At 40.4% G+C, this 24705-nt stretch overlaps 2 protein-coding genes across 3 annotated transcripts in view; one reads left to right on the forward strand and one right to left on the reverse strand.

Annotated features, from left to right (window-relative positions):
* The first annotated feature begins 466 nt into the window (after positions 1 to 466).
* Positions 467 to 17200, forward strand: USP42 (ubiquitin specific peptidase 42). Its single transcript, XM_084216254.1, has 17 exons — positions 467 to 602; positions 3437 to 3674; positions 4444 to 4644; positions 5714 to 5824; positions 5982 to 6084; positions 6251 to 6318; positions 6482 to 6552; positions 7096 to 7178; positions 8450 to 8561; positions 8939 to 9079; positions 9283 to 9383; positions 9828 to 9966; positions 10627 to 11355; positions 11725 to 11810; positions 12444 to 13940; positions 14417 to 14709; positions 17005 to 17200. Exons 2-17 carry the CDS (start codon positions 3446 to 3448, stop codon positions 17043 to 17045), a joined length of 4005 nt encoding a protein of 1334 aa, XP_084072380.1. The 5' UTR covers positions 467 to 602; positions 3437 to 3445; the 3' UTR covers positions 17046 to 17200.
* A 1921-nt stretch (positions 17201 to 19121) lies between these two features.
* Positions 19122 to 24705, reverse strand: part of CYTH3 (cytohesin 3) — a gene marked incomplete at its 5' end in the record, with an annotated part of 48271 nt that continues 42687 nt past the window's right edge. For both annotated transcript variants that reach the window (XM_084216159.1, XM_084216158.1), the window contains 4 exons: positions 19122 to 22564; positions 23189 to 23343; positions 23479 to 23550; positions 23632 to 23708. In XM_084216159.1, the coding sequence (XP_084072285.1) occupies positions 22492 to 22564; positions 23189 to 23343; positions 23479 to 23550; positions 23632 to 23708 (377 nt within the window). In that variant the 3' untranslated portion in view covers positions 19122 to 22491. The remainder of the gene's footprint in view (positions 22565 to 23188; positions 23344 to 23478; positions 23551 to 23631; positions 23709 to 24705) is intronic.

Genomic DNA, 24705 nt, shown 5'->3' on the forward strand with positions numbered 1-24705 from the left:
AAAGCGACCGGCGGGAGCAGCCGGCTCAGCCCAGCCCAGCCCAGCCCACCGCGCCGGGGCGCGGGCCGGGCGCTCGGCCGCTGCCCTCCTGGCTGGCGGGCAGCCGGAGGGGGTGGGACCCCCGGGCGGGGCGGGGCGCCGTCCCCAGCACGCGGCGGAGGGACCCAGCCCCGCCGCCGCCGCCACCCCCTGGGCCGGCGGGACCGGCCCCCTCCCGGCGCGGCGGTGCTTCCTCGCCCGCCCGCCCTCTCCGTTACGCGCCGGGGTCCCGCCGGCGCCCGCATCTCCTTCCTTCTACTCCTGCTGCTGTCGGCGTGGGGGACTCGGCGTGGGTCCCCCGCGTCCCGGCGCAGGCGGGAGGGCGACCGGGACGCCCCGGCCCCGCGTCCCGCCGCGGGAGCGGCGCTGTGCCCCGCCTGGCCCCGCGTTGTTCCCGCTCGGCGCGGCGGTGGCGGCTCCCGCGGCCCCTCCGCCCCGTGCCTGGGGGGCTCCGCGCTCGCTTCGCCGCCCCCCCACCCGCGTTGCCATGGGCACGGAGCCGCCGTTGGGCGCCGCCGCCGCGGTCCTGCCCCCGGGCCGGGATGGGACGCGGGCCCGGACAGGTCAGCACGGGGCCGGGCGGCGGAGGCGGCATGGCACGGGCGGGGAGCCGCGGGGCTGAGGGGCCGGGCGGTGTGAGGGGTAGAGGAAGAAGGGCGAGGCGGGAGCTCCTTCAGGGCCGGTTCCCGGCCCCCTTCGCCTGCGTGTCGGGCTGGGTTTTGTTTTGTGTGTGTTTGGGCTCTTGCCGCGCTGAGTGCGGACATGTTGCGTGCGGTGCCCGTCCCTGCCCCTGCCAGCGGCCTTTTACTGCCGGTGTCGGCACGCTTTCGGGAAGCGGGACTCCTCAGAATGGCAGAGCGAGGGAAAGCGGGTCGGTGCTGCGGGCTTGGCGCTGGCGGGGCGGGCGGTTCGGTTGTGAGCGGGCTCCGGGGCTCGGGGCCGCCCGGAGCGAGGCGCTCGCGGGCGCTCGCGGCGCCGGGCTCGGTCCCGCCACAACCAACGGCCCCGGGACACGGAGCTTGGAGCTGCCCCGCGCCGAGCGCTCCCCGCCGCCTGCTCAGCCAGGGTAAAAGCATTAATTACTTTCGCCTCTGCTGCCTTTAATTTTGTAACGAAAGTAAAACCAGCGCGGGGCGTGTGTTTGTGTTCTGCGCTGCCCCGGGTTGTTTTTGCTCCCGGCGGCGTGTGCGGTGCGGTCGGTGAAGTAGCGAGGTGACTCTGCCGGGGCTTCTGCTGGAGTAGTTTCCTCCTGCTTCTGTGTTTGTGCCTCGGTGTTGCCGTGTGCCGCTCTTGTTTTTTAACACTCACTGCTGGAAGTGTTTGATTTGTACTGAGATAAAGACACATACTCTTTGGCTGAACGCGGTTCTGTGAACGGGATCGTGTATAAAACCCTCCTGAGCTGTGATTTATTATATGCAAAGAGGAGACCAAACATAAATATTTAGATCCGAGTATTAACTGATGCGTGTTGTGATGAGACTGCGAAAAAAGAATCTAAACAACGCTGATGCATCACTCCAAATGGGAGGAAAGCAACTGTTTGTGCTGTTTTGCTCGTCAGTATCATACTGCGAGAAGTCTGTTATGGGAATAGCAGAGGGGAAAAGAGCTCAGTACACATGGCAATGTGAATTTATGTTCAGCAGTGGTACAGGAGCAGGACCTGTATTTACAGTGCACAGTGGGAAAATATCTGTGTAATGTTTGTGCTACTTCATCAAAAGATGTTATATCCAAATTAATTATATTGACGGATTTTGGAAAAGTGGTGGATCTGAGTTATTCTTGACATCTGTTGGTATTTGCAGGTGTCTAGTGTTTGATATCTGGTAATCAGTTGTCAAAACTAAATTAGCAGCACCAATCAGTGCTACTCAGTTGTAAAAAATAAATTTAAAAATATGTGAGGCTTCCCTCATTGGTCAGTCAGGCCAAAGCTTTTTTGTGATAATATTCTTCTGTTTGCTTTTCACTGCAGTCTTGATTCTGGTTTTTGTCCTGCAAATAAGTTCATTATGTTGTTGAAACCCCTTCCCTTTCCATAAGGAAAAAGAGATGTCACCAGTATCTGCAATTTGGAGTCTGGATCTTACCTGAAAATCACTAAGCCCAAGAATTGTCATCTTAATCTTTGAAATGGATAAGGATGTCCTAATTTTTCAGTAACATAAGTGAATTTTCCATTTTTTATGTATTATCATCTCTAAAATGGAAAGTGTGTACAGTGTAGATTTTGAATTGAAAATTTAGAGGGGAAAAAATCTAATTAATGGTTCCACACGTGATTTGTCTTTTGTGGGACTAGAAGTTCTGTGATTTACTGTCCTTTGTTTAATCTACTGGAAGTTTCATCATTAGCAATCAAGTTGTGCCATGAATCTGAAACTGCTTCATGCTTTGTTCTCTCAGTTATTTTAGTGTTACAAAGCAGGTTATACTTTAAACCCTCAGTTAAGTTTATAGTTTCCCTAAACTTGAACAGGCCCTACGTGATAGAGTATGATAGTAGTAAAAATTTACATATAGGAGTCGATAATTGATCATGTAATTATTCAGCAGCTTACTATGCACACAACATTACATATATTTAAAGAGGTACCATCTTGAAATGTAATCAGCATTTTATAAATGACTTAGTATCAGTTATTGCCCTTATTCTTGAAGGCTGAGGATTAGGATTTGTTTTTCTTTCTGTTGTGGTCATCATTTTCTTTTTATAGTTTACATTCCTCTTTTGTTTTTCCCTGTCAGAACAACTTTACATAAGTAGAACTAAAAAAGATTCTTTTGAATTCAGCTTCTTGGTTTATAAGTCAGCATTGTAAATGATGGGTGCAAAATACCACAAGGAGTGCTGCCAAAGTTGTATCCAAACAAATACTTCTTGGAAGGGCAGAAGAAACCCAGGTGGAAATAAATTTGCAAGTGTTTTCTAGCTCTTCTTTCCCAAGATTTCTCAGAGCTGTTTCCCATGCTCTGTGTCATCAGGGGTGTGTGGTTCCCAGGAGCAGAAAGATGTTGGCCAGACAATTCCTCCTGGATCTCAACAGGCCAGCACTTGATTGTGCCACTGCTCACAGCTTCTTTTAAGAAAAAGATCTTGGTAACTATAGTGGTTTAAAATCCCATGAAAGCGTAAGAAATGCCATCCGTCATTAACTTGGCAGAAGTTAAAAAAATATTGATGCCGTTTGGATGGAAAAAATCTATTTTGTGCATTCAGTTGGGTCTTGGGTGGAATTTTTTTGGTGTGTTTTGGGGTTTTGTTCCCTTGTTTGTATTCATTCTTAGCTGTTTAGTTCTTCAGGTTCTTTGAGGCTAAGGGGAAGGATTTCTCTTGGTCTTTCCTTTCTGGAACATTCTTATACCAAACAGAACTTTTGCCTTGTTACAGATATGAACAATGACCATAGTTAACAAGCCAAAATCTTCAAAGTCTAAAAAATCTTCCTCAAGACGGTCTGACAAATCTATGAAACCCCGTACTAAAAAAATGACGTCTCGCACTGCAAGTTTGGGCCGGGTACCTCCTACAGAAGATCCAAACAAAGTCTCTGTGGACAAAGGTCCTGGGGGGCATATTTATTGTAGATCATCTCAAAAATCAAAGCCTTTTGCCCAAAGAGATCTAGGTAAGTGTCTTCTGTCTCCTCCCTCCTTTTTGTTAAAAACAAAACCAAAGTAGAAGCAGATTTTAGTTGTTGCATTGCTATAAAATGGGACTTCAGCAAATCAAGAGTTCAGGCACAGACTTCAGTTTTGTGCATCCCCTAAGGCAGCTGCAGGGAGAGGTGTTGCAGAACTTGGGTTTATCTATTTACAGTTGATTTGTAAAGTATTTTTTATTTATGTAAAATCAAATAAGGGGAGCTTTTCATAATGCATGGATGTACCTAGGTCTCTTCTGTTCTGGAGAGAAAAGTACATTTTACCATGTCTATTCATGGCTTCCATTATTCACAAGTCTTTGAATAATAACACTGCCCAGGAAGAGATCTGATATCTATGGGGTTACTTTTTGTGCTGCTTACTTGTTTGTCTGTCAGATTTTGCTCACTGCATAACCACAAGTGTAAGTTTGTGGTTTAAGTTACGATAAGGAAAAAACCAATAATTTATTTAAGAGATTAAAGGATATAGAGATAAAGAAATCAGGTATTAAAATCAGAATGTTAGTTTGTGTCTTTTATTAGAAGAATTAAAACAGATGAATAAACTATTGTCCAAGAGAGAGTGTTGACTAGCAAATTCACAGTGACAGTGTTAAAGCTGTGCATCATGTGTTGCTGTGTTTTGGAGTAGAGCTGGTTCTTCAGGCTGCTCCTGCAGAATCCTACTTTTTAAATACCCTCTTTAAAACAAAAACAGGACAACTCTTTTTGAAACACAAATTTCTTGCAGTTGTTAATGATGGGATTGCTCCGCCACAAAGAATTCTTTTTCCACCTGAGAAAATCTGTATGGATTGGCAACAAACACAAAGTGTTGGAGTCGGACTGCAGAACCTCGGCAACACTTGTTTCCTTAATTCTACTCTCCAGTGTTTGACCTACACGCCTCCTCTTGCCAATTACATGCTTTCACTTGAGCACACCAAGTCATGTGAGTATTTTCTGACACTATAAATCTGTTGGACAGCTCCAAAGGTGAAAGAATGAAGAAAATTCTTAGTTGTCCTATTTTGCCTGTAGAAGCAGTTTTTGAATGAGATCTTCAAGGTCTTTTCCAGCCTAAGTGGTTCTATGATTTTGCTAACAGGAAGCTCAGAATTATAGGAGGCATGTAAAGTGAATTTGTTAATTTAATGTGCCATGATAAAAGTTAAAGAAAAGATCTTCCTTGCTTCATGTGAATAATGAAGTGCATTGTAAAGTGAGGCATTTGATGAACATTTGGCATTTGGGTTTCCTGCTGGTAGAAAGGTGATAAAATTTAGGATGTTGGCATTGAAGATTCTTAGTCTTCACAGCTGAGATACTGCAGTGCACTAATACTGTGATAAATTACATGCTCAATGTTGACCCATTAAAAAACCCAAACATTCTAGAAAGCACTACGAGCTAATCTTTTATAAACTCAGATAGAAATTTGGTGGGGACTCTATTGAAATTTAGGCTGATTTTATTCTAAATAATTAAGTTTGTATTTTTTAAAGCCTGGAATTTGTGTTCTTTGAATTTTGTTTTTACACTTGCCTTTATTAAGCCTAGGGGAGTTTCTTTTTATATCCATAAATGTAGAGTTATTTCCTAAGGCAGCCCTATGCTTTCTAGTCTGATATCTTAATATGTATTCCTAGAAGTTTGATTGTGTTTTATTCCCATATATAAAAATTATTTCAGTTAGAATCATGGAATCATTGGAAGGAACCTTCAAAATTATTTAGTTCCACTCCTCTACCATGGGCAGGGACACCTTCCAGTGGGAGTATTCCAAGCCAGGGTGGATGGGGTTTTGAGCAGCCTGGTCTGTGATTTAAGGAGTTTTATTCTGTACAGTTCTCCATAATAAACTGCCACAAAACTGTTGGGATATTGACACCTTAGGAGAAGGGAATGTACCACTGAGGGTGGACATTGCACCCACAAGTTAGATTGTTATTGTTTTGGGGTGGGTTTTCCTTTTAGCAATGTGTATTTGACTAGAATGAGATGCTTTCTTCTTTCACTAGGTCATGTAGAAGGATTCTGTATGATGTGCACAATGGAAAGTCACATCAACCAGGTCCTGTGTTGCTCTAATAATGCTATCAAACCTACATCCGTTATCAATGGCCTTAAAAGTAAGTAGTTTGATATAGGCTTTTTGGTTTTAATTTTACAGTGAGTTATTTGATGCATGTAAATAATTTTGCTACTTTAAAGAAGAGGTAATTTAGAAATGTGTGTTTTCTTTCATTCTATAAGAAATAAATATATTTTAACCTTCTTATTTATTAGGAATAGGAAAACATTTCCATTTTGGCAGTCAAGAGGATGCACACGAATTCTTATGCTTCACTGTTGATGCTTTACAGAAAGCTTGCTTGAATGGAAGCACCAAGTAAGCATAAAATAATCAAATTTAAATCTTTCCTAGCCCCTCTTACTATTTTATTTACTATCATGAATTAAAATCTATGCCCTTGGTTTTCATAAAACCAAAAATTATTTGAGAAATTAACTGTGTGCTTTCAGTCTTCTGAGGTCTGACTCTAATTTATTTGCAGATTAGACAGATCTTCTCAAGCCACCACGCTTATTTATCAAATATTTGGAGGATATCTAAGATCTCGAGGTACTTTTTTAAAAAATTTACTGTCTTTCGAGCTGATCTGTGTCTTTTTGTCTGTCTGTAGCAAAGGAGTTTGTAGTTTGACTAAAGTAATGTGTATTAATAATTTAAATTCATGCAGTTAGTCTCATTTAAGTGATGTTAAGCATTTGTATTTTGATTCCAGTAAAGTGCTTGAACTGCAAAGCAGTGTCGGATACGTACGAGCCATTTCTCGACGTTACTTTGGATATAAAGGTAAGAATGTGTGTGAGCATGGGCTGAGATGTGTAAAGACTTGTAGAGCTTTGTAAAATAAAGTCATTTTGCTTAGAAACCGATTTTGTTAAAGCAAAACAGCTTGGTAGTGGATGGTGGTGGATCGGACTGTGTTGTTCTGTGGAAGCCATGTAAATGCTCTCCATGTTTGTATTGGATTTAAGCTGGAAAAATAATAATTATGGCTACACAAACAATGATATAATCATACTTCTCAATTATTCTACTTCAATATACATCTATTGTTAGACTGATGGGTTTGATTGTTCTCATTATTGAGGCCAAGCCATACCACAGATACTGTCTGGCCCTGCAAAATTTATTTATTTTGAAGTGGGATCATTTTGAAATGAGGTAAATACTCAGAGAACTCCGTTTCTGTCTCCTCCTTCACAGTGTTTGCTGGTTCACAGTAGGCCACTTAAGTATAAACTAGCAAGGTGCTTTAGTAAAGTGCTTGTAAGTGCTTGAAATTTTGCAGTTCTTGTGACTTAGTGTTCTACTTTCTTTCTACTCATGCAGGCAGTTACATCTGTCACCAGAGCTCTAGAACAATTTGTGAAACCGGAACAGCTGGATGGTGAAAATAGCTACAAATGTAGCAAGTAAGATTATTATTAATTACACCTTAATACAAGATACATGTTCAATGCGGTGCATGACTTGGAGGATGTTATCTCTTGACTTTGTTTAGCAGTAAGACAGAGATGGCTTGCTGTTTCATTCAGTTTTGTTTACATAACTAGTATTCTGAAATCGTTCAAAGCTTGGGAAATAATGCACTTGTTTCTAAATTTTTATATTTCTGTTTGAATATTTGGAAATACACTATAAGGATTGTGTTGCTCGCATTAGACTTTTCTTCCTAACACTGTCTGTGCTGGGCCTTGTCAGCCTTCCTGAGAAGCTGCACACTAAATACTCATGGCCAGAAGTTAAAAGGCATGTCTGATAAGTGGTGAGCTAGAGCACAGGGATATGGACAAGGGTCTGGGGTGGAGGCAACACCAGCTTAGTCACACACAACCCCAGAAGTTTAGTCTTTTTGTGAGTTTGAAAAGAAAGGTTTGGGGTATGTACAGTGTCATTTCCATTGCTGGCAAACTGTTCTATTAGTTTTCAGTTTCTTTTTTGTTTTCTACCATTTTTTTTTCTAATAGGGATTACTACTGCCTGAAACCTTCATCTCTAAATACAAGTTGCAGAATTTTATAAACCACTTCTTCTTTTTTTTCCTTATTCTGGGTGGCTCTCTTATTTTGTTCATTGGCTTTCTCCATCAGTTTGGAATTCTGTACTTTGTATTTTGACATCAGTTTTAAAAGAGACTGTTAAATCCTTTCTGTTTGTTACTCAGCAGTACTTTTCTTGACAATGTGAAGTGACATGTTTCAGTCTTTGTGCTGATGGTTGCATTTCAGGACTTAGTCTGTACCTCCTTTGAGTGTGCAGCAAAACAAGCAACATTAACAATTTTGTTTTGAAGGACTGCAGGGGATTTCAGTCTTTCCAGGCAACCTCAGTACAAGAAAACTCAATATTGTCTGCCTCTTGCAGAATGGTTGTTTTCTTCCAGTGCTTTCTTTACATTTTTTACTGCCTTACCTTTTTGACATAAGATAGATAGATACATCTTCAGGCATTTATTTGGCTATCAAGAGATAAGGTCCTAAATCCTTTGTTCTGTGGAGCTGTCTCTAATATCCTGCTACATTCACTCTATTAACAAAGCTGAAATGCAGTTTATGGATTTAACACATTATACAAGCAAAATATCATTCAAATAGCATAAGCATGTGTGAGAAATGAAAACTTGTTTCACTTCTGAGTGAGAAAAGATGATTATGTTAAAAACATGTCTGTGCTTGTTTTAAAGGTGTAAAAAGATGGTTCCAGCATCAAAGAGATACACGATACATCGCTCTTCCAATGTTCTCACAATATCACTGAAAAGATTTGCAAATTTTACAGGTGGAAAGATCAACAAGGTATGTTTGCAGCTGGAATGCTGCTTTATCATCTTGGAATGGGCATTTCCCAAAGATGAATACTCATTTTAAAGTTGTTCACATTTCAGGCAGTAGCTATAGTGTAAGAGAAGTTGATATAACAACTTAGCAACTGTGGCTGTTACTTTCTTTTTTAATACTGATAGAGTTCCTATGTGACCATAAGAACATACTTTCCCCTTAAAGAGCTAATTCTGTGGAAAATAGCTCCCTGCAGCTTAAGTTATTAAATGTTGTTTCCCAGAACAGGCATTTTCAAGTGAATTGAAAAATATATTTATATATTTAGCATGTGTCTTTTTCAGGCCTTTCCATGAAGTATTTCAGGATAACTTTTGAATCTTGTCTTTGTTTAGGATGTAAAATACCCTGAATATTTGGATCTTCGAGCATATATGTCCCAATCCATTGGAGAACCCCTCATCTATGCTTTGTATGCAGTTCTTGTACATAGTGGCTTCAACTGTAATGCTGGACACTATCTCTGCTTCATAAAGGTAGAGATCAGCTCAACTTCTAACAGGATAAAATTTGTGATGGCAAAGAAATTAAAATGTTATTGGTAACCACTGGTTTTAGGGGAAAACATTGCATCATGTGCTTTGTTTGCTTTGTTTTGGTATGCTTTGTTCTGGAGTGCTCTGTGATGTCCTTTGGAACACATGCAATTCATCTGAAGATATTCTGTCTTTGTTTGCAGGCTGGTAATGGACTTTGGTACCGAATGAATGATGCCTCAGTAGAGCTTTCTGATATCAAAACAGTTCTCAATCAGCAAGCTTACGTACTTTTTTATATCAGGTAATAAACACCAGATGTGCTCGGAACATTTTTATTGTCAAGTTGCTGATACTTTTCTTGTTTTGTAGTCTTTTTCTTTTCATTCTAGGAAAGTATTTCTATTTATATACTTCTGTCTAAGTGGAAATTCCCCATTTCATTTATTACCTTTCATTGCTTGACCTTAAACTTCTGAACTTGGGTACACTGATTTCTATCTGCTCACTGTAGCTGGCCAGTTTAGAAAAGAGGAGAAATCGTGGCCATAGATGGTGTGAGGTGGAATCACTGCTCTGGAAAGGACAGTCATTGTAGGAAGACCATTATCTTCAGTTTGTAGTCCTGCCTTAATCTTCCAGATGTGTCTTTTATGTCATATTCAGTGTTGCTGAGATTATGGGGTGGGTTTAATGCAGGAACAGGCTGAAGGAAGAGCTCTGAGCTAAGGTGCCCCTCTGTCCCCAGGCGCTACGACCTGACGCTGGGGGAGCGCGCCTTCTACCTGCCCGCGCCCTCCTACCCCCGCTCCTTCCTGGGCCAGCGCGGGGCCAGCAGCAAGCAGCCTGCGTTCATGGGACCACGGCTTCCTCCTCACATGATTAAGGTAATTGGAGGGGGGCAGATAAAAGCACCAGGATTATTTGGTGTAGGGTGGGTATTTTGAGTTTTATTTTCCCTTCCACACTGCAGGTTTCTTCACAGCCCTCATGCTGGAGGCAGAGTTACTCAAACAGTGGCTAATCTTTAATTGTGCAGCCATGCCACTTTGTTACTTTACCCTTCCAGCTCAGCTTTCTAAAGCTTGAGGGCTGTGCTCTTGAGATAATTTAAGTCGTCTATTATTGCCTAAATAATTTAAAATTAAAAAGTAGTCTTTTAATGCCTAAGTAATTTAAACTTAAAAAGTAAATATCTGCCCAGTCCCTGTCAGTGTTACTTTAGTTGAGACAGTGATAGCCTACAAATTGTCTTGTTCCTGAGTACTAACAGAAATATTTCAGTGCTGTCAGGGATGAAAATAAATATTTTTTTACTAGCTTTATTCAATATTAAGTTCTTTGGGTGGGTGTCAAACTGATACTCATTTGATACCAAAGGTAAGATTTACACACACATTGGACATGCATGTATAGTGGGAGGGAGGTGAGGTTTCTTCTGAGGTATCAGGGCAATCTGTAGAACTCTTTAGTATGAGAATTTAATGTTGTAAAACTTCCTGTGCTGTGTGATTGAACTGTCCATCTTACAATCTCTTCAAATCCAGAGTTCAAGTCGTTTAAATGGAAATGGACCCTTAAAAGAGGATCCCAGTACTGTTGGTGTTGCTGTAAAAAGGCCGTCTTCAGCTCCACCAACAGCTTGTGTTCAAAACTGGGCCATTTCCAGGCCTTCAGTGACAGACCCTTCCAAAACCCAGAAGATCACCATCAGTATTCACAACAAGCTGCCCACCCGGCAGGCGGTGCCGCAGGCGGAGTGTCCGAGCAGCGCTGTGGAGGAGGAGGATCTGAAGCCCCTTCCTTCTGCCACAATTACAAACTCTTCTGCAGCAGAGCCTACCTCAAACCTCTCCACAGTGTCAGTTGCTACTAATGTCTCCAAGCAGGAGGTTCCTGATGAAATCTTTGTTGAGCCAGCAGTGAATGGAAACCCGAAGCTGTGTTCTGACAACGTGGTCCCTTACGGTGCAGAGCCTTCGGGAAAACCCGAGGAGGCCAAGGGCTTGTTCAAAAGGCATTGCAACGTCATATCTTCCAATGGGATTCTGATTGGGAAGGTGGTCCGTACATTGCATAATTCCCATTCATCCTGTCAGAATGCTGAAGAAAGATCCCAGCATGAGCTGCCAAAAATTGATTCCCTAAATGGTGCTATTAGTTTAGATAATGAATATAAAGAAAATGGACTGAAACTTGATGATTCCACTTGCCAAGTCCAACCCGTTAAACCTTCCGAGATTTTCTTCTCTAAAGCAAATGGAGTGCTTGAAGTGGTGAGTTACATTTGTTCATCTGCACTTTCTCACCTATGATATATTCAATATTCATGGGCACCACAATGTGGAACACCAAGAAAACACAGCACAGATTTCATTCTAACCCTTTGTGCTATTATCCCACTGAACTTGCAGAACTGTGCTAACATATGACATATGTCAACATAAGAGAAGTTCAGGGAGATAATACTTCATAAGTTTCATAAAATACATTTTTGGGAGGAGGGGGATGACGTGTCAAGTGGGAAGAGTGCAGGTGCCTCTGTGATCTTGTGTAACATCTAATGTTGAAAGTTTGTCAGCAGTAGTTTTCTACTGAAAATAGCTTTTTCTTTCTCTTTGTTAACTTCTCTGTTTTAATTGTAGATGCCTAAAACTTTGTCACCAGATCCTCAAGGTATCCTAGAATCTCTTACGTACAGCCAGTTGAACAGCTTGTCAGAGGAAAAGAGGTAAAATGACTACACTGATTAAAACAAGATTTCATACAAGCTTATTACTATTTTAACCATCTTAAGTAATATTTGAGAGATTTACATCAGTACAGAGAATTCCACACTGTACATCTGGTATATCTGCAAACATCAGCACTGGGCACACATTATTCTGATACTAAATACAGGCAGATGCCTCCTGTAAAACTTTCACAGGATGTTTTTACATTTTTCTTCCATTGTCTGGAATACTTTTTCTATTCCTTTTTCCCTTTTTTGCATCTTAGGATGAGTGAATGTAAATTCCCACAATCTGCTCTCCCACTTGGGAGAATGGGAAATCTGTGTGTTTACCTTTTTTCTAACTGGGGGAAGAGCAAATACAGTTGTTCTGGCTATTGATGAGATTCAAAGTTGCAAGTGGAAGGAGTTGGATGTGTTGGGGATGGGTTTTCTAAGGCAAGACCTGCAGAACTGAGAGAAGAAAAACTTTCCATGGCAGCTGAGGGAGGTGTAAGAATGGTTTTCTAAAGTCAATGTCTTTCAGAGTTTTGCATTAGCTACTTTTTTTTTTTTTTTTAGGAGATTTTACTCCTAACATCTTTTAGATGGACTTTTTCAAGTTAAAAATATGTTTTTATTTTTGTGCAGTGTCTCTGGACCTCAGAAATCTTCTGACAGTGATGGAGTTACGGATACTGTAGTGATGGAAGCACTGTTTGCCTATGAAGAATCCAGGAAGGTTCCTTCCAACTTTAGCTGTGAGGTTGAGAAACTTTTTACTCAATCAGATTCTGAAACCATTTTTACCAAAGAAGAAGTTGCTGAAAGTATTATAACAAAAGCTGATAATGCACATCTCAATATCAATGGTCAGCACAAGGTTAGGAAAAAATCCTTGGATACTGAAGGTGAATTCCTTGGGCAGTGTGAGTCTGAAGACATAAGAGATAAAGACAAACTAAGAAGATCAAAAGAACCTGAACTCATTTCAAAAGAAAATCCTTTGTACATCAAAGGATCTCCTGAGAGCAAAGAGAAATTAGGGCAAATTTCCTCTATCAAGCCTGACATTGAATGTAGTTCTAAAAAACTTGCTTCTCTAGATATTACAGATAAATGCCAAGATACAAAGGACATTTCTAATAACTACGTAGAGGTACCACCCGTTAATGACTCTTCTATTACAAAGTTGGATAAAGTATTGGAAAGTCAATTTTCTAGAGCAGACGAGGGACTGAGTAATAAAATATGTGAAGATGATGATAAACATATGAAAAAAAATAAGAAAAAAATCCATGATTCTAAAAGAACCGACAAAGAGCACTACCGGAGGAAGAGAGAAAACTCGGACACTGAGGAGAAGGAGAGGCAAACCAGAAACAAACCAGATGATCATTCCCACAGGAGGAGGAGCTCTCACAGCATGGAAACAAACAAGCAGAGCCGTCACAAGCAGGAGTATTGCAGCGAGAGCAAGTACAGATCCTCCCACAACGAAAGAAACAGTCCCAGTAATGGCAGGAGCTCAGGAAAATATTCTCGCTACAGATCCCGGAGCAGAGAAAGGACAGATGCAGACAGGAATAGGTATTATTATTCCAAAGGAGACAGACCTTGGATTAGAGAAAGATACTATCAAGATGAACCACGGAGATGGGAAAAATGCAGGTACTACAATGATTATTATTCCTCCCATGGAACAAGGGATGGTAGGGAGAGGAGGTCCTCTCATTGTGATAAAGACTATGACAAATTGAGCCAAGCTTACAGCAGGTCACACAAGGATTATCATTGCAAAAGCAGATGGGCTCACAGCACACTCTCCCGAGAGGAGGATGTGCATCACTTCAGCAGCCACAGAGCAAACTTCCACCATTGTTCAGTACCTCAGCAGCACTCGGAAAAATACTCCCGTGAAAGGCACGCGCTCCCACCAGTGTCAGCTCACTCCAGTTTTGAGGACTCTTCCCGAGAAAACGAAAAAGAAAAACTAAGAAATGGCAAAAGAAAATACTCCCACCAAGAAGAAAGTGGAAGTGACATAGAAAAGAAATGCCGGAAGACAGATGACCAAAGAATCAAAAAGTATAAGAAGGTCAAGAAGAAAAAGAAGTCCAAAGATAAACATCGAGAGAAGGATTACAAGTAAGCAAGGATTCCAGCATAATCAGCAATTTTTTCCTAATTATTTTCTGGGTATTTCTCATGTCTGCCTTTTTTTCATTGTTTCTAAGTAACTTATCTGTCATAATGTGACGGGATCATGTTATTAGGTTGGCCACGAGAAGATAGGAAAGATGTTGCTGAATTGTGTTAGAACACTAGAGCTGGACAATGTAGACAGAATAACATCTGCACACCGTTCCTGATTAGGTTACAATTTTTTTTATTTTTTTTTTATTCCCCATATGCCTGTTAACAATTTGTGTACAAACCACGACCTCTTGTCCTTCATTCTGAGGGCTTAAGATTGCTGCATCTAAATTAACTTAGATATGCAGAAAGTACCACAAAGTAGCAGACACTCTGCAAGTCGTCACCTGTGGTAAATAAATAACATTTCATATATACATCAAGTGCCACATCTGTTTTTCTATTTTTAACTTGCATGTTTCCTTCAGACTTTATGATTTGGATTGCTCTGTGCTCCACTTTGACAATGACAATCGCAAACATAAGAAAAAGAAGAAAAAGAAGAAGCACGACAGGAAACTGAAAGACTTATTGGAATATTTAGATCCTCGTTTCCAGAAGAAAACATGGGAGAAGAAGGAAGAATCCCGTCCTCCAGATGACCATTTATGTGAGCAATACAGAAACCAGGGCAGTAAACAACCCTACAAGGAAGAGAAGCCTTCTGGTGCAGGTGACAGCAAGAAATACAGCTCCATGGCATCCACTGAGTATGTCAGAGGTAAGGCCCTGGGATGCTGGCAGACTCCTGGCTGTTCATAACCATCTTTAAATGCTTGGGTGATGAAATCCCTGGCTTTTATCATGGCTTCCAAACAGCATCGTGTCAGGGGGTGGAAAAGAGGATCTTTAAGATCCCTTCCAACCCAAACCATTGTATAATTTAAATAAAATACTACAAACAGTGCTGGTTGCTCACTCAAAATAACAGGAGTTGGTGATAATACTGAAATATTGTTGGTCCAGGTGTAGTTCTGCCTTCCCCTAAGCACAGCTGTCAAACCTCCCGAGGACACTTCACAATTTAACACCTGGAGAGTGTTAAATTCCTGCTATTGTTTTATTCAGTTGTGGGGTTTTTCTGTTAGTATAGGCTTAACAATACATAGAAGTGGGCTGAGGAAACAGCTCTTTCCCAATTTTTGATATTTGAAAAAGTCTGTTTGGTGCTTCTTACAAAAAAAACGAAATATGAATTTGTGTGCCTGACTAAATTTACACTGAGCTCTCAGCTGTTGCTTGTCATAATCTCAACTCGGGCTTGCAGTAGATAAATTAATTGTTTTAAATTAATCAGCTCTAAAATTATGCAATGAAGATGATTGCACACTGCAACAAATTCAACATCTAAAATCAAACTTGACATTTCCCACGAAATTTTTGCTGAACAGAAGTGTTTATTATAGAAATAAAACCTTATTAAATGCCTGTTATCTGACATAAACCAGTTCCAGTTACTGATCTAGTTTAATAGAAAACCAAAACAATCCCCTAACTATTTTACTCTTACTTTATAAGTAAAGTAAGAGTAAACTACTTACTTTATAAGTAAACTTACTTAATACAAGTAAAGTAATCCCTGAAGGAGAGAGCTCCCTATCCAAAAGCAAGTTTAATTGTTAAATTCTCTACATTTTATACCTACTCATGATTTAAGAATTGAGTTAATGGTCAGTGACAGTCCTGTTCATTTCTTGTCGTGCTGAAACTGTCAATATAGCACACAAAGTAAAAAAGAAAAGTTTAATCTTGAAATTCTGGAAAATTAAAATCCCTTTCATGGGGTTTCCACACTTAGGCAAATTGCCACAATTAGTGCACTGAATTCTTGCACTGAAAAGTTTGCTCAAGGCAAAGGAGAAGTGCATTTGTGGAAAACTGATTGTATTTTAAGACTCAGATGACCAAAAGTTCTATTCTTAAGATAGCATGGAGGGAAAGGTGATTGTTCACCCATTATTCTTTAATGAGAAAAAACTAAGAACTGAATTGAGGTCTTTCAAATCCTAATGTTGTAAAAGGAGACTTCTTTTATGATACTCATGTCCAAAATAAGCCTGATTGCACTAAAAGGGTCTGTTCTGACAAATCAGGAACTGAACAGAATAAAATGCTCGTGCTCAGTAGTGGTTTGGCCTTGATGATTCTCTGGCCAGCAGGTGGCAAACTCGGGTTTTCCAAAGCAGGTTTAGTGAGGAATTCCATGTTCTGCATCTCCTTGCTCAGGGCAGGGCACTGAGGCTGCTGGGCCGTGCAGGGAAGGAGAAGGAGCTGTTTGTTCATTGCTGAACAACACCAGGGGGAGACCAGGGCTGGCAAATGCAGTTTAAGTCTTGGGAATTTTAGTATTTCCTCAAGTCTGTGGATGTTAATTAGCTCCATCTTCTGGTATGTCAGTTTTGGTTTTTTTAAGTGGGTCTCAAGTAGTATTCTCTGTTGGATGGAAGCTGATTCAAGAGAGGCAACTTTGGCTGTGTTTTTAGAGTACTGAATGGGTAGGGACAGGCGAGGAACTGCTGAGGAATTGTGAGGTTGTGTCTTTTCACCCAACTCCTGTTATTTTAAATAAATTAATAAGGATGGAAACAGCTAGTGATAAATTATTTTTTTCAGAAAAATTTATACAGGAGGGGGAAGGAGCAGCTCTGAAGCAGTTCTTTCCTACATTCCTACATGTTCTCTCCAGCAAGTTTCTGAAGGCTCTGCCTTTGTGGCTACAATTTGGTCAGCCTGCCCACAAGATTGTTACTAAAACAATGATGCTTTCTAGCCAAAACTTCAATTGCATTTGATTCAGCCAAGGTCCAGCACTTGCTGTTAAAGCAGGTGGCTCTGTCCTCAGGCTCTGTACAGTTCTGCAGCCTTAGCCTAAAACTGGGGTGCAGCTGGATCCTGTCCTGAGGGAGCAGATGGAGCTGGGGCAGCTTTGAGCCTTGTCTTTTAGAAATCAAGCCCCTGAGACACTTTAATGTTAAATGTCACAGCAGGACTGACCTTGCTTCCTTTTGCCTTTCAGATGTGGAGCTGACTGATGAAAGCCTTCAATACTCAGACTGAACCCACCACCAACCCCAAGGACTTCTGACCACCACCCCCAACAACCCTTCACCTTCCAAACCAACAACTTCTCATCATCAAAACCAACGACTTCTTACCTTCAACGACTTCTTACCTTCAAACCTGACATTACCAATAGTGACCATCAAAACTTAAGATTTATTATCAATTACCATCAAGACAAAATCCAGTCATAAGTGGTGCTTAACATTTCTGTACAGAATTTTACCATATAAGAACTTTTTTTTAGTTTTTAACTTGAGACTTTCTTTTTTAAAATATACTTCTAATCCAAAAGGGTGAAAACTTTTTACAACTGCTGAACATTGTAAATTACCACATAAATATCTCACTGAGCTGAGATAATGCCCTGGAATAGACCATCTCAAATGCTGCTTAATTACAGACTCAGGTTGACTTTATGTTATTCATGTAATGTTACTCCAAGTTAAGACATCTGGTGCAAGAGCGACCAGGAATTATAAAAGTTGCAACTGACAGTCTGTATATTTAATTTAAAGACTTATTTAAAACTTCACAAGTTTTGCAAGAGCTTCATTTTTTTTTCTGTGGTCTGACACTAGAAACTAATTTACTTCACATTTGAGTTATATTCAAGATCTGAAGAAAATCTTCTGGTTTTCGACATTGTGAAACAACAAATATGCAGTTCTGAATGTATCTCTCAAGACTATTTGTATATTGTTCCATATGTTTTTATTACATTTTCTTAATATACTGTCATTTGTCTTAAGTCTCAGTTGTCTGTTTTGTCTCTCTAAAGTGTCTAGTTACAGACAAATTCATACTGTGATTTTTATTTTTATTATTAAATGCTATCAAACTGTGATGCACTTATTATTCACTGGTCCTGCATCAGGAGATGAGTGGGGAACCTGTATTAAATACAGTTCATCTGAATAATCTGTCTGGTTTATACAAGCTGTGTTGTTCAGAGATGTCTAAAGTTTGATCTTTGTTTTTTTAAAGATAAAAAGCACTTGCCCCACTGTAAATATATAGCATGTAAAATTTATATAGTATATAAATACAGCAAAGTTAAAATGGATTTTTACTTGAGTTTTACTTGAGTTATTTAACATGCACTGTGTCATGGGAGCTGTCAGAGTGTGTTTGACACTTGAGAAGTCACATCTTCCTCTCAGTGTAGGGGAGAAGATGCTGTTGGTGTGAGCCAGAGAAGATCAGTGACCTGGGACTGCAGCTGCCTAGACAAGGATGCTGAAGGCTTCTCCTTTGAACTTAAAGCTTCCACAGCCAGGCACCAGGCTGGGAGCTCAGCAGGAGCTTGGTATTGTGTATGACAAAAAAAACCCAACCAAACCCACAAAACCAAAACTAACAGAAAAAAAAAAAAGCAAAAAAGGGCAAGGTTAATGCCTCACTAAATAGTTAAAGGTAATCTTTTGGTACCTGGAGAACACCATAAAGCCAAAGCATAATGTACCTGCATAATGTTCCTATGGCAACACTTATGTGACTTACATAAAGTAACATGGCAAAGTAACCAACATTCCTGTCCTGTATCTGGCTTTTTTTTTCCTCTTGTGTCCTCTGGCTCCGAGGTTTGGTGTCTTGTCCTTTGTGTTGTTGCTGTGCCTCCCTTCAGAGCCCCACAGGCAGCAGCTGCCCCAAGTGGCTCTGGAGCAGGGAGGGCACTCGGTGACACTGCCCCAGAGCTGTGGAGCAGCAGCACCTGTTTCTAATTGCTAATTGAGGAAACTAATTAATCAACTCCAGGAGCAGAGATCCGCTTCCCCCCTCTCATCTGACAAACTCCTGGCAGGGAACTGACAAAATAAAATACCTCAATTTAGGGTGGCTCTCAAGGGAAACCAGCTTTTACTGGAGTCATACTCATATGGTAACACACTTTACTGAAACATTTTGCTGTTGAAGGGTTTTTTCCTCTGAAAAAATTAAACCTGATAATTTAAATTACTGTGCCTAAGGGTAGGGAAAAGAGGCCTTTTACTTACAAGAGCAGTTGTAAAATTAAACCTTAACCTCTTAAGAGTCAGCTATTGCCTCCCATGTATTCCTGGTAAATGAGGAGACAGTACAGTTTCACACTTTATTTTTGAGAAAATTGACAGATTTAAGCAACAGGTCTTAATGATAAATGAAAACATTAATATTGCAGTGGCTTTACATAAGAACATCACCGTTATAACAATGATTGATACAGAATATTTGTCATGCAAATCACTTGTATACACGAACTAATACTCTTATCAATACATACCTGTACAGTATTTACATTTTATATTTAAACTCTAGCTAGAAACATTTTCCAAGAAAATATAGAAATGAAACTGGTAAGCCACAAGTCTTCATTTGTAGTATCTGGTCTACAACAGACCTAGCTTTTCCAGCAAGCATATCTACATAGATATGTAATAAATCTTAAAAATATGCAGTTTTTTAATATATGAAGCATTATAAATGCTGCTCACTTTATAAAGGTTCAGTTTTGTACCAGTTTAAAATGGTTCAAAATGCTAAGTGATGCAGAGCTTATTTTGTCAGAATATTGTAAAATTTAAGTCAGTCCAGCTGAGCTTAAGTTTTGTGTACTGTTCCCTCCCAGCTGCACTGGCACCACGGCTCCACTGCCCTGCAGTTGTAGAGGGCAGGGTCAAAAGCAAAGAGCTCAAGAATTCCTCACGTTTCAGTGCCACAGGAAGGGAGAATCTGTTGTCCCCAGAGGACTTTTCCAAACTGTAACAGATCCTGCTTTAGGCCACCAAGCAGCCACTTTCAGTAGCCACCCCTGGACTTGAAGCCCAATAAAAAAGGGAAAGGTTGAGAGATTTTTCTTCACTCTCGTGGATAGTACCTGATATGGCCAAAATTTTCACAAGCCACTTTGTTTTACTGGCCCCATGGCCAGTGGAAATTTTGGGCCAGTTTCACTCCCTGTTAATACTGTTACAAAGAACATTTGAAATCAAATATTAACACACACAAAAACGCTATTCCATTAGCTTTGGTAAATTAAATAGATACATTGAGCACCACAAGTAGCTGTTTAAGATGTTGCATTTCAATGCTAAGAAAAAAAATATTTCCTGCTATAATATCCTCAGTTACATGTTACTCTAAATAATTACTTGTGCTGGATACAAGAACTTCAAACTAAATACAGCAAATGAACTGTCAAGGCCTTTCCTTCATGCTTATAGGCAGACATCCTCACCTGGTTAAATAAATAGACTTCCTCAAAGGTGGTATTTCAGAAAATAAAACTTGATATAAAAGTGCTTCATGGCTTATTAATGCTTTTGTAATCTCACATTTCTCCAGAAATACTGTATTTGCTGCCTTTCACCTTTATGCTCACTAGTACCACTGATTTGGCTTGTCACTATTTGCATTACAAATCTACTTGTCCAAAGCTAAGACTTGATGTAGGCAGTGCTTGAAAACAAAATGTCACTGCAGAACAGAAGACTCAAAACAAGTGCTGGCAGCAGCTCCATCATCGTGCTGCTTTGCAAACACAGGACACACAACTTAATTAATTTCTATAAAGAGTTTAAATGTGTTCCATTAAGAAAAGATATCCCCACACTGACACTTACTCAAGGATTCTACCTCTGGCTGAGTTTGACTCCTTTGGAAGCACTAAGATTTAAACATTCACCCAAGCAATTCCACACACCCTGGGGAAAATCTAAAATGTAGGAAAATTTACTTTGTTCTTTCCTCTCAGCCTCTTTTGCAAACATGCAATAAAGCAAAACACTCACAAGGCCGACACTCCATGCAAAAAAAGGCAAATCAGTAAGACAGAACAGTGAAACAGACTCTTGCTTACAGTTCAAAGGAGATTTCAGACAGATCAACTTGGTAAGTCTGTGGGTTTGCCAGTGCAGCACATCTCCCTACAACACACCCAAAGGGGCTCCTGTAAGCAACAAGCAAAGCTGCTTGAACATTTTGGGTCTCCAACACATTCACTGGCACAGTAGGCACGGCTCAGGTTCAACAAGTTTGGGGAAAACTGAGTAGAAACAGAAGCAATAGAGTCAAAACCTCCCACTTTTTGCCTCTGTTGTGGAATTAGGGGCTTTACCTTAAGAACAATATGTGTGCTATCAACAGAAAAGCACTGGAGTAAAATCTGCTGCAGCAGTTGATGTGTTCCTGAAAGATCCAGCAGTAGGACCACAGAAAGATCTTCACAGGTTTCAAAACCAGAGACACATGCCTGTGGGCAAGTCTAGCTGCACCAGGCAATCAATACCTTATTTTTTAGTAAAAATGTCTTTTTTTTTTCCAATTCCAACTGCTGTAGCACAAATCTGAAAATCACCTTTAAGAATGCAATAAAAATACTGAACTTGTATAAACTTGCACAAACTCTCTATGTCCAAAGTTTGTTATCAAGCAAAGGAATGAATCCTGCTTGCTTAACGCTCTAGGGCTGCATCTTAAGGGACAGTTCCCCTTCCTGGCTTTTCCCTTTAAAAACATTGAATGCATGTGAAATTATCTGGGGGTGTTTTCACATGCAAGGCCTGAAATCACACAAGCCCTGTCTTCTCCCTCCTTTAGTAGCAACTTAGTGTTAATCCAACTACAGCATCTCAAGCATAAGAAGGATGTTACCATATAAAAAGCAGATTAAACCAGTCATTAAACCTTAGTGTTTGTTGTGAGTGTGTGAGCAGACAGGAATGAGCTTTAGCCAACTGGCAAACACCAGACCACATCTGGTACTTCACATCATGGCCACAGTCTCAAATCTCTGCTGCTGGGCCCTGCCTGTATTTCAGTGCACACTGACAAACCCTCTGGCACCACGAGGCACCTGCTGAGCTGCCAGTCACTGTGTTTCTGAAGGAAAGCCATTTCCATAAAGGTAGGAGAGGAATCCTGAATGAAAGCTGCACTCAGCTGTTACTGTGAAACACACATGACTGAACACTGCCACTGGGACTGGGAGGTTTCTGCTTACAGGAAAATGCAGTGCCAGGTCATGCTGTGCTCCACTCTTGGTGTTGCACTAAGTGAGAACTCAAAAGTCTTATAACAACTCCTTCTTTTATGGGAAATGTGCTCAGGTAACAGGTAAGGACATTTTAGTGTTAGCCCTGCACTCCTTCCCTCCCAACCCAAGTAAACTGGAGTTGTCACTAATGAAAGAGAAACAAGGCTTCCATGTGTTCAGTTGAATTAAGTTCCAATACAATAATTCTCTGGGATTTGAAGCTTACTTCAAATTATATACCAGTAACTATTTACCCTGAAAAGTTCTGCCAAGTTTTTATGCCATAGTAAAATGTGTATATATATATATGTATATATATATATATATAAAATTTACAGTTGTCTTCATTTAGTTCGTCCAATTTCTTTTATCACTCCACAGTATGTTCAGTTATAGGTTGATGCAGGTCTACAGGTTACTGTTCATGTTCTATTTCTTATTTGCAATTCTTCTTTTCCTTGTTGCCAGCATATCATAAAAGGGATCCCTGCTGATACTTGCTCTGGAAGAGAATAAAGGAATCATCAGTTTGGTTAACAAATACCCATTAACAATTTCAACAGCTGTGAAAACTAAAATGTTAGTTCTCTCTTCCTTGTGGATGACTGCACACTCTTTAGATAGATGGCTGACTTCTAAGCACCACAACTATTTCTTTAGCACAAGGTTCTATTCCACTGTGATTAGTTCAGAGCTCACACCTTCACATCTTGACTATTATTAATTTAAGTGTTGGTCTACTTGGAAACCTTCCAACATGAAGTCAAGCTGTGGAAGTTTAAAGCTGCATGTAAACATGCTTAAGATACATGTCACTAAAGTTAATTATTGGGTGAAGTAAGAATCCAATAGAATTAGGTTTAAAGACAATTCACAGAAGATTTTACATTTGCATAGAACAACAAATCCATATTCTCCTCATTTGAGTTAGCAGCATTATTTCCTTAGGACCACACAGTAACAGATTTGTATCTTGATCCACCAACCCCACCGAGCTCACTGTTAGTCCTCGAGGACATTGCCACATCAGAGTTCTCCCAACAAGTTACAACAAATTCTCTTCCTATCATACTCTGAAAAGAGCTTACACTTCATTTCTGAAAGACATTTCAGACTTTAAACTCACTTGATGGATTTAATCCACTCCTCCTTCTCTTCTGGGGTGGGAGCAGATATTCTGTACACGACGTGGTTGCCTTCCACCACTCTGCCGTCAGCTTCGGTTTTACACGCTTTGATTACTTGACCTTTATGACTGGGGTTGTAGAGCTCAAAGCAGTTCTGGAGGGTAGAAATGAAGTAATAAATTTAAAAGAACAAAACAAAACTGACAAATAAATTCATTTAACAGTACAATTAAGTTCCATATGGTTTACTCATCTTCATTTAAAAAAAATAAATATGAAACTGTCTTACTGGTTTTCTAGGGTCTTCGACTTCTCTTATGCTAAGATTTTCTAATGGAATAATTCCTCTAGGTTCTTTGTCCTAAAAAATTAGGAAAATATCACATTGTTAGCTACTTATAAATCTTGATTACAAAGAAAATTCACCATGATATATACTCACTGTTGTGTATTCAAAGTAATAGAGGCAATTATCAGTCAAAATAAACCATCTCCGTTTCCATGTTTTTACTCTTCCCCCTACAAACAAAAGGTATTCCAGAATTAAACACGTGCTGCTGTCAGGGCTTCAACAATGGGCAAGGAAATAATTAAATTCTGCTTATTTTTCAAAATATGGTTTAATTGCTTAATGGTAAATGGATCAGGCACAGATGAGTGAGGTTAAAGGAACAGTTACTGCAACTTGTCCTGAGGCAGCATCAACTATGGAGGTGCCATTAGCCACAAGAGCCATGGGCAACAGTGAGTGGCCAGACCTGCTCCCTCTGTCCAGGCCCTGACATGTGTTCACTGCACCAGAAATACCAGCTCTGCACAGTGCTGGACACTGTCCTTGCTGCCAGGGTGTGAGTGAGGCCAGCCCTGGGCTGCTCTGACACCCACGGCTGCCCACACCAGCACCAGCTGCAGAACCAGCAACTGCATCCCTGCAACAGGAGAAACCCCCTGAACAGCTTGTCCTGGGCAAGGAAAGGGTCCCATTAATAAAATCAAGGGCATTTTATCACCTTCCTGTGACTCCAATCATCAGCAAAGATGTGATTAAGAACCTGTCTTTACTTTCCGATTTAATATCAAGTGTGTAAGGTGCTCAGAAACATTAACAGAACAAATACAACGTGTCATCAATGAGGAGCAAATCCTGTGCCAAAATATACCAAAAGTATATGGTATATAATTTGTCATCTTTCAGTATTTTAAAAACATCTTCTCTTCGTGGGTAAATATATCACTGACTACACTTGACAGAAGAAATAGCTACTGCTCCAAAAATGCCAATTTTTCCTTCATTAACAGTTTAGATAACAGCAACCACAGAGCTCCTCCTCCTTACACCTGCTAATGCCACTCTGTAGGGAACAGTTTCTTTTTAGAAACAACAGCATTGTTCTGGCCCTCAGTTGTTTTTCTGCCAATGGCTGCTTCAGAACACACTTGGCTTCCCACATTACATTATTTTAAAATTCATTTCCAAGAAAGACAATTGTAGATAGAGCATGCATATGTTATTAAA

This window comes from Fringilla coelebs (assembly GCF_963513975.1).
Source record: "Fringilla coelebs genome assembly, chromosome: 16".
In the NCBI taxonomy this organism is placed as follows: Eukaryota; Metazoa; Chordata; class Aves; order Passeriformes; family Fringillidae; genus Fringilla; species Fringilla coelebs.

Coding starts and splice junctions, on each gene's coding strand:
- USP42 (XM_084216254.1), top strand. CDS start 3,446: ATGACCATAGTTAACAAGCCAAAATCTTCAAAGTCTAAAAAATCTTCC. Junction 6,085..6,250: donor TGCTTGAATGGAAGCACCAA/GTAAGCATAAAA, acceptor ATTTATTTGCAG/ATTAGACAGATCTTCTCAAG. Junction 7,179..8,449: donor AATAGCTACAAATGTAGCAA/GTAAGATTATTA, acceptor CTTGTTTTAAAG/GTGTAAAAAGATGGTTCCAG.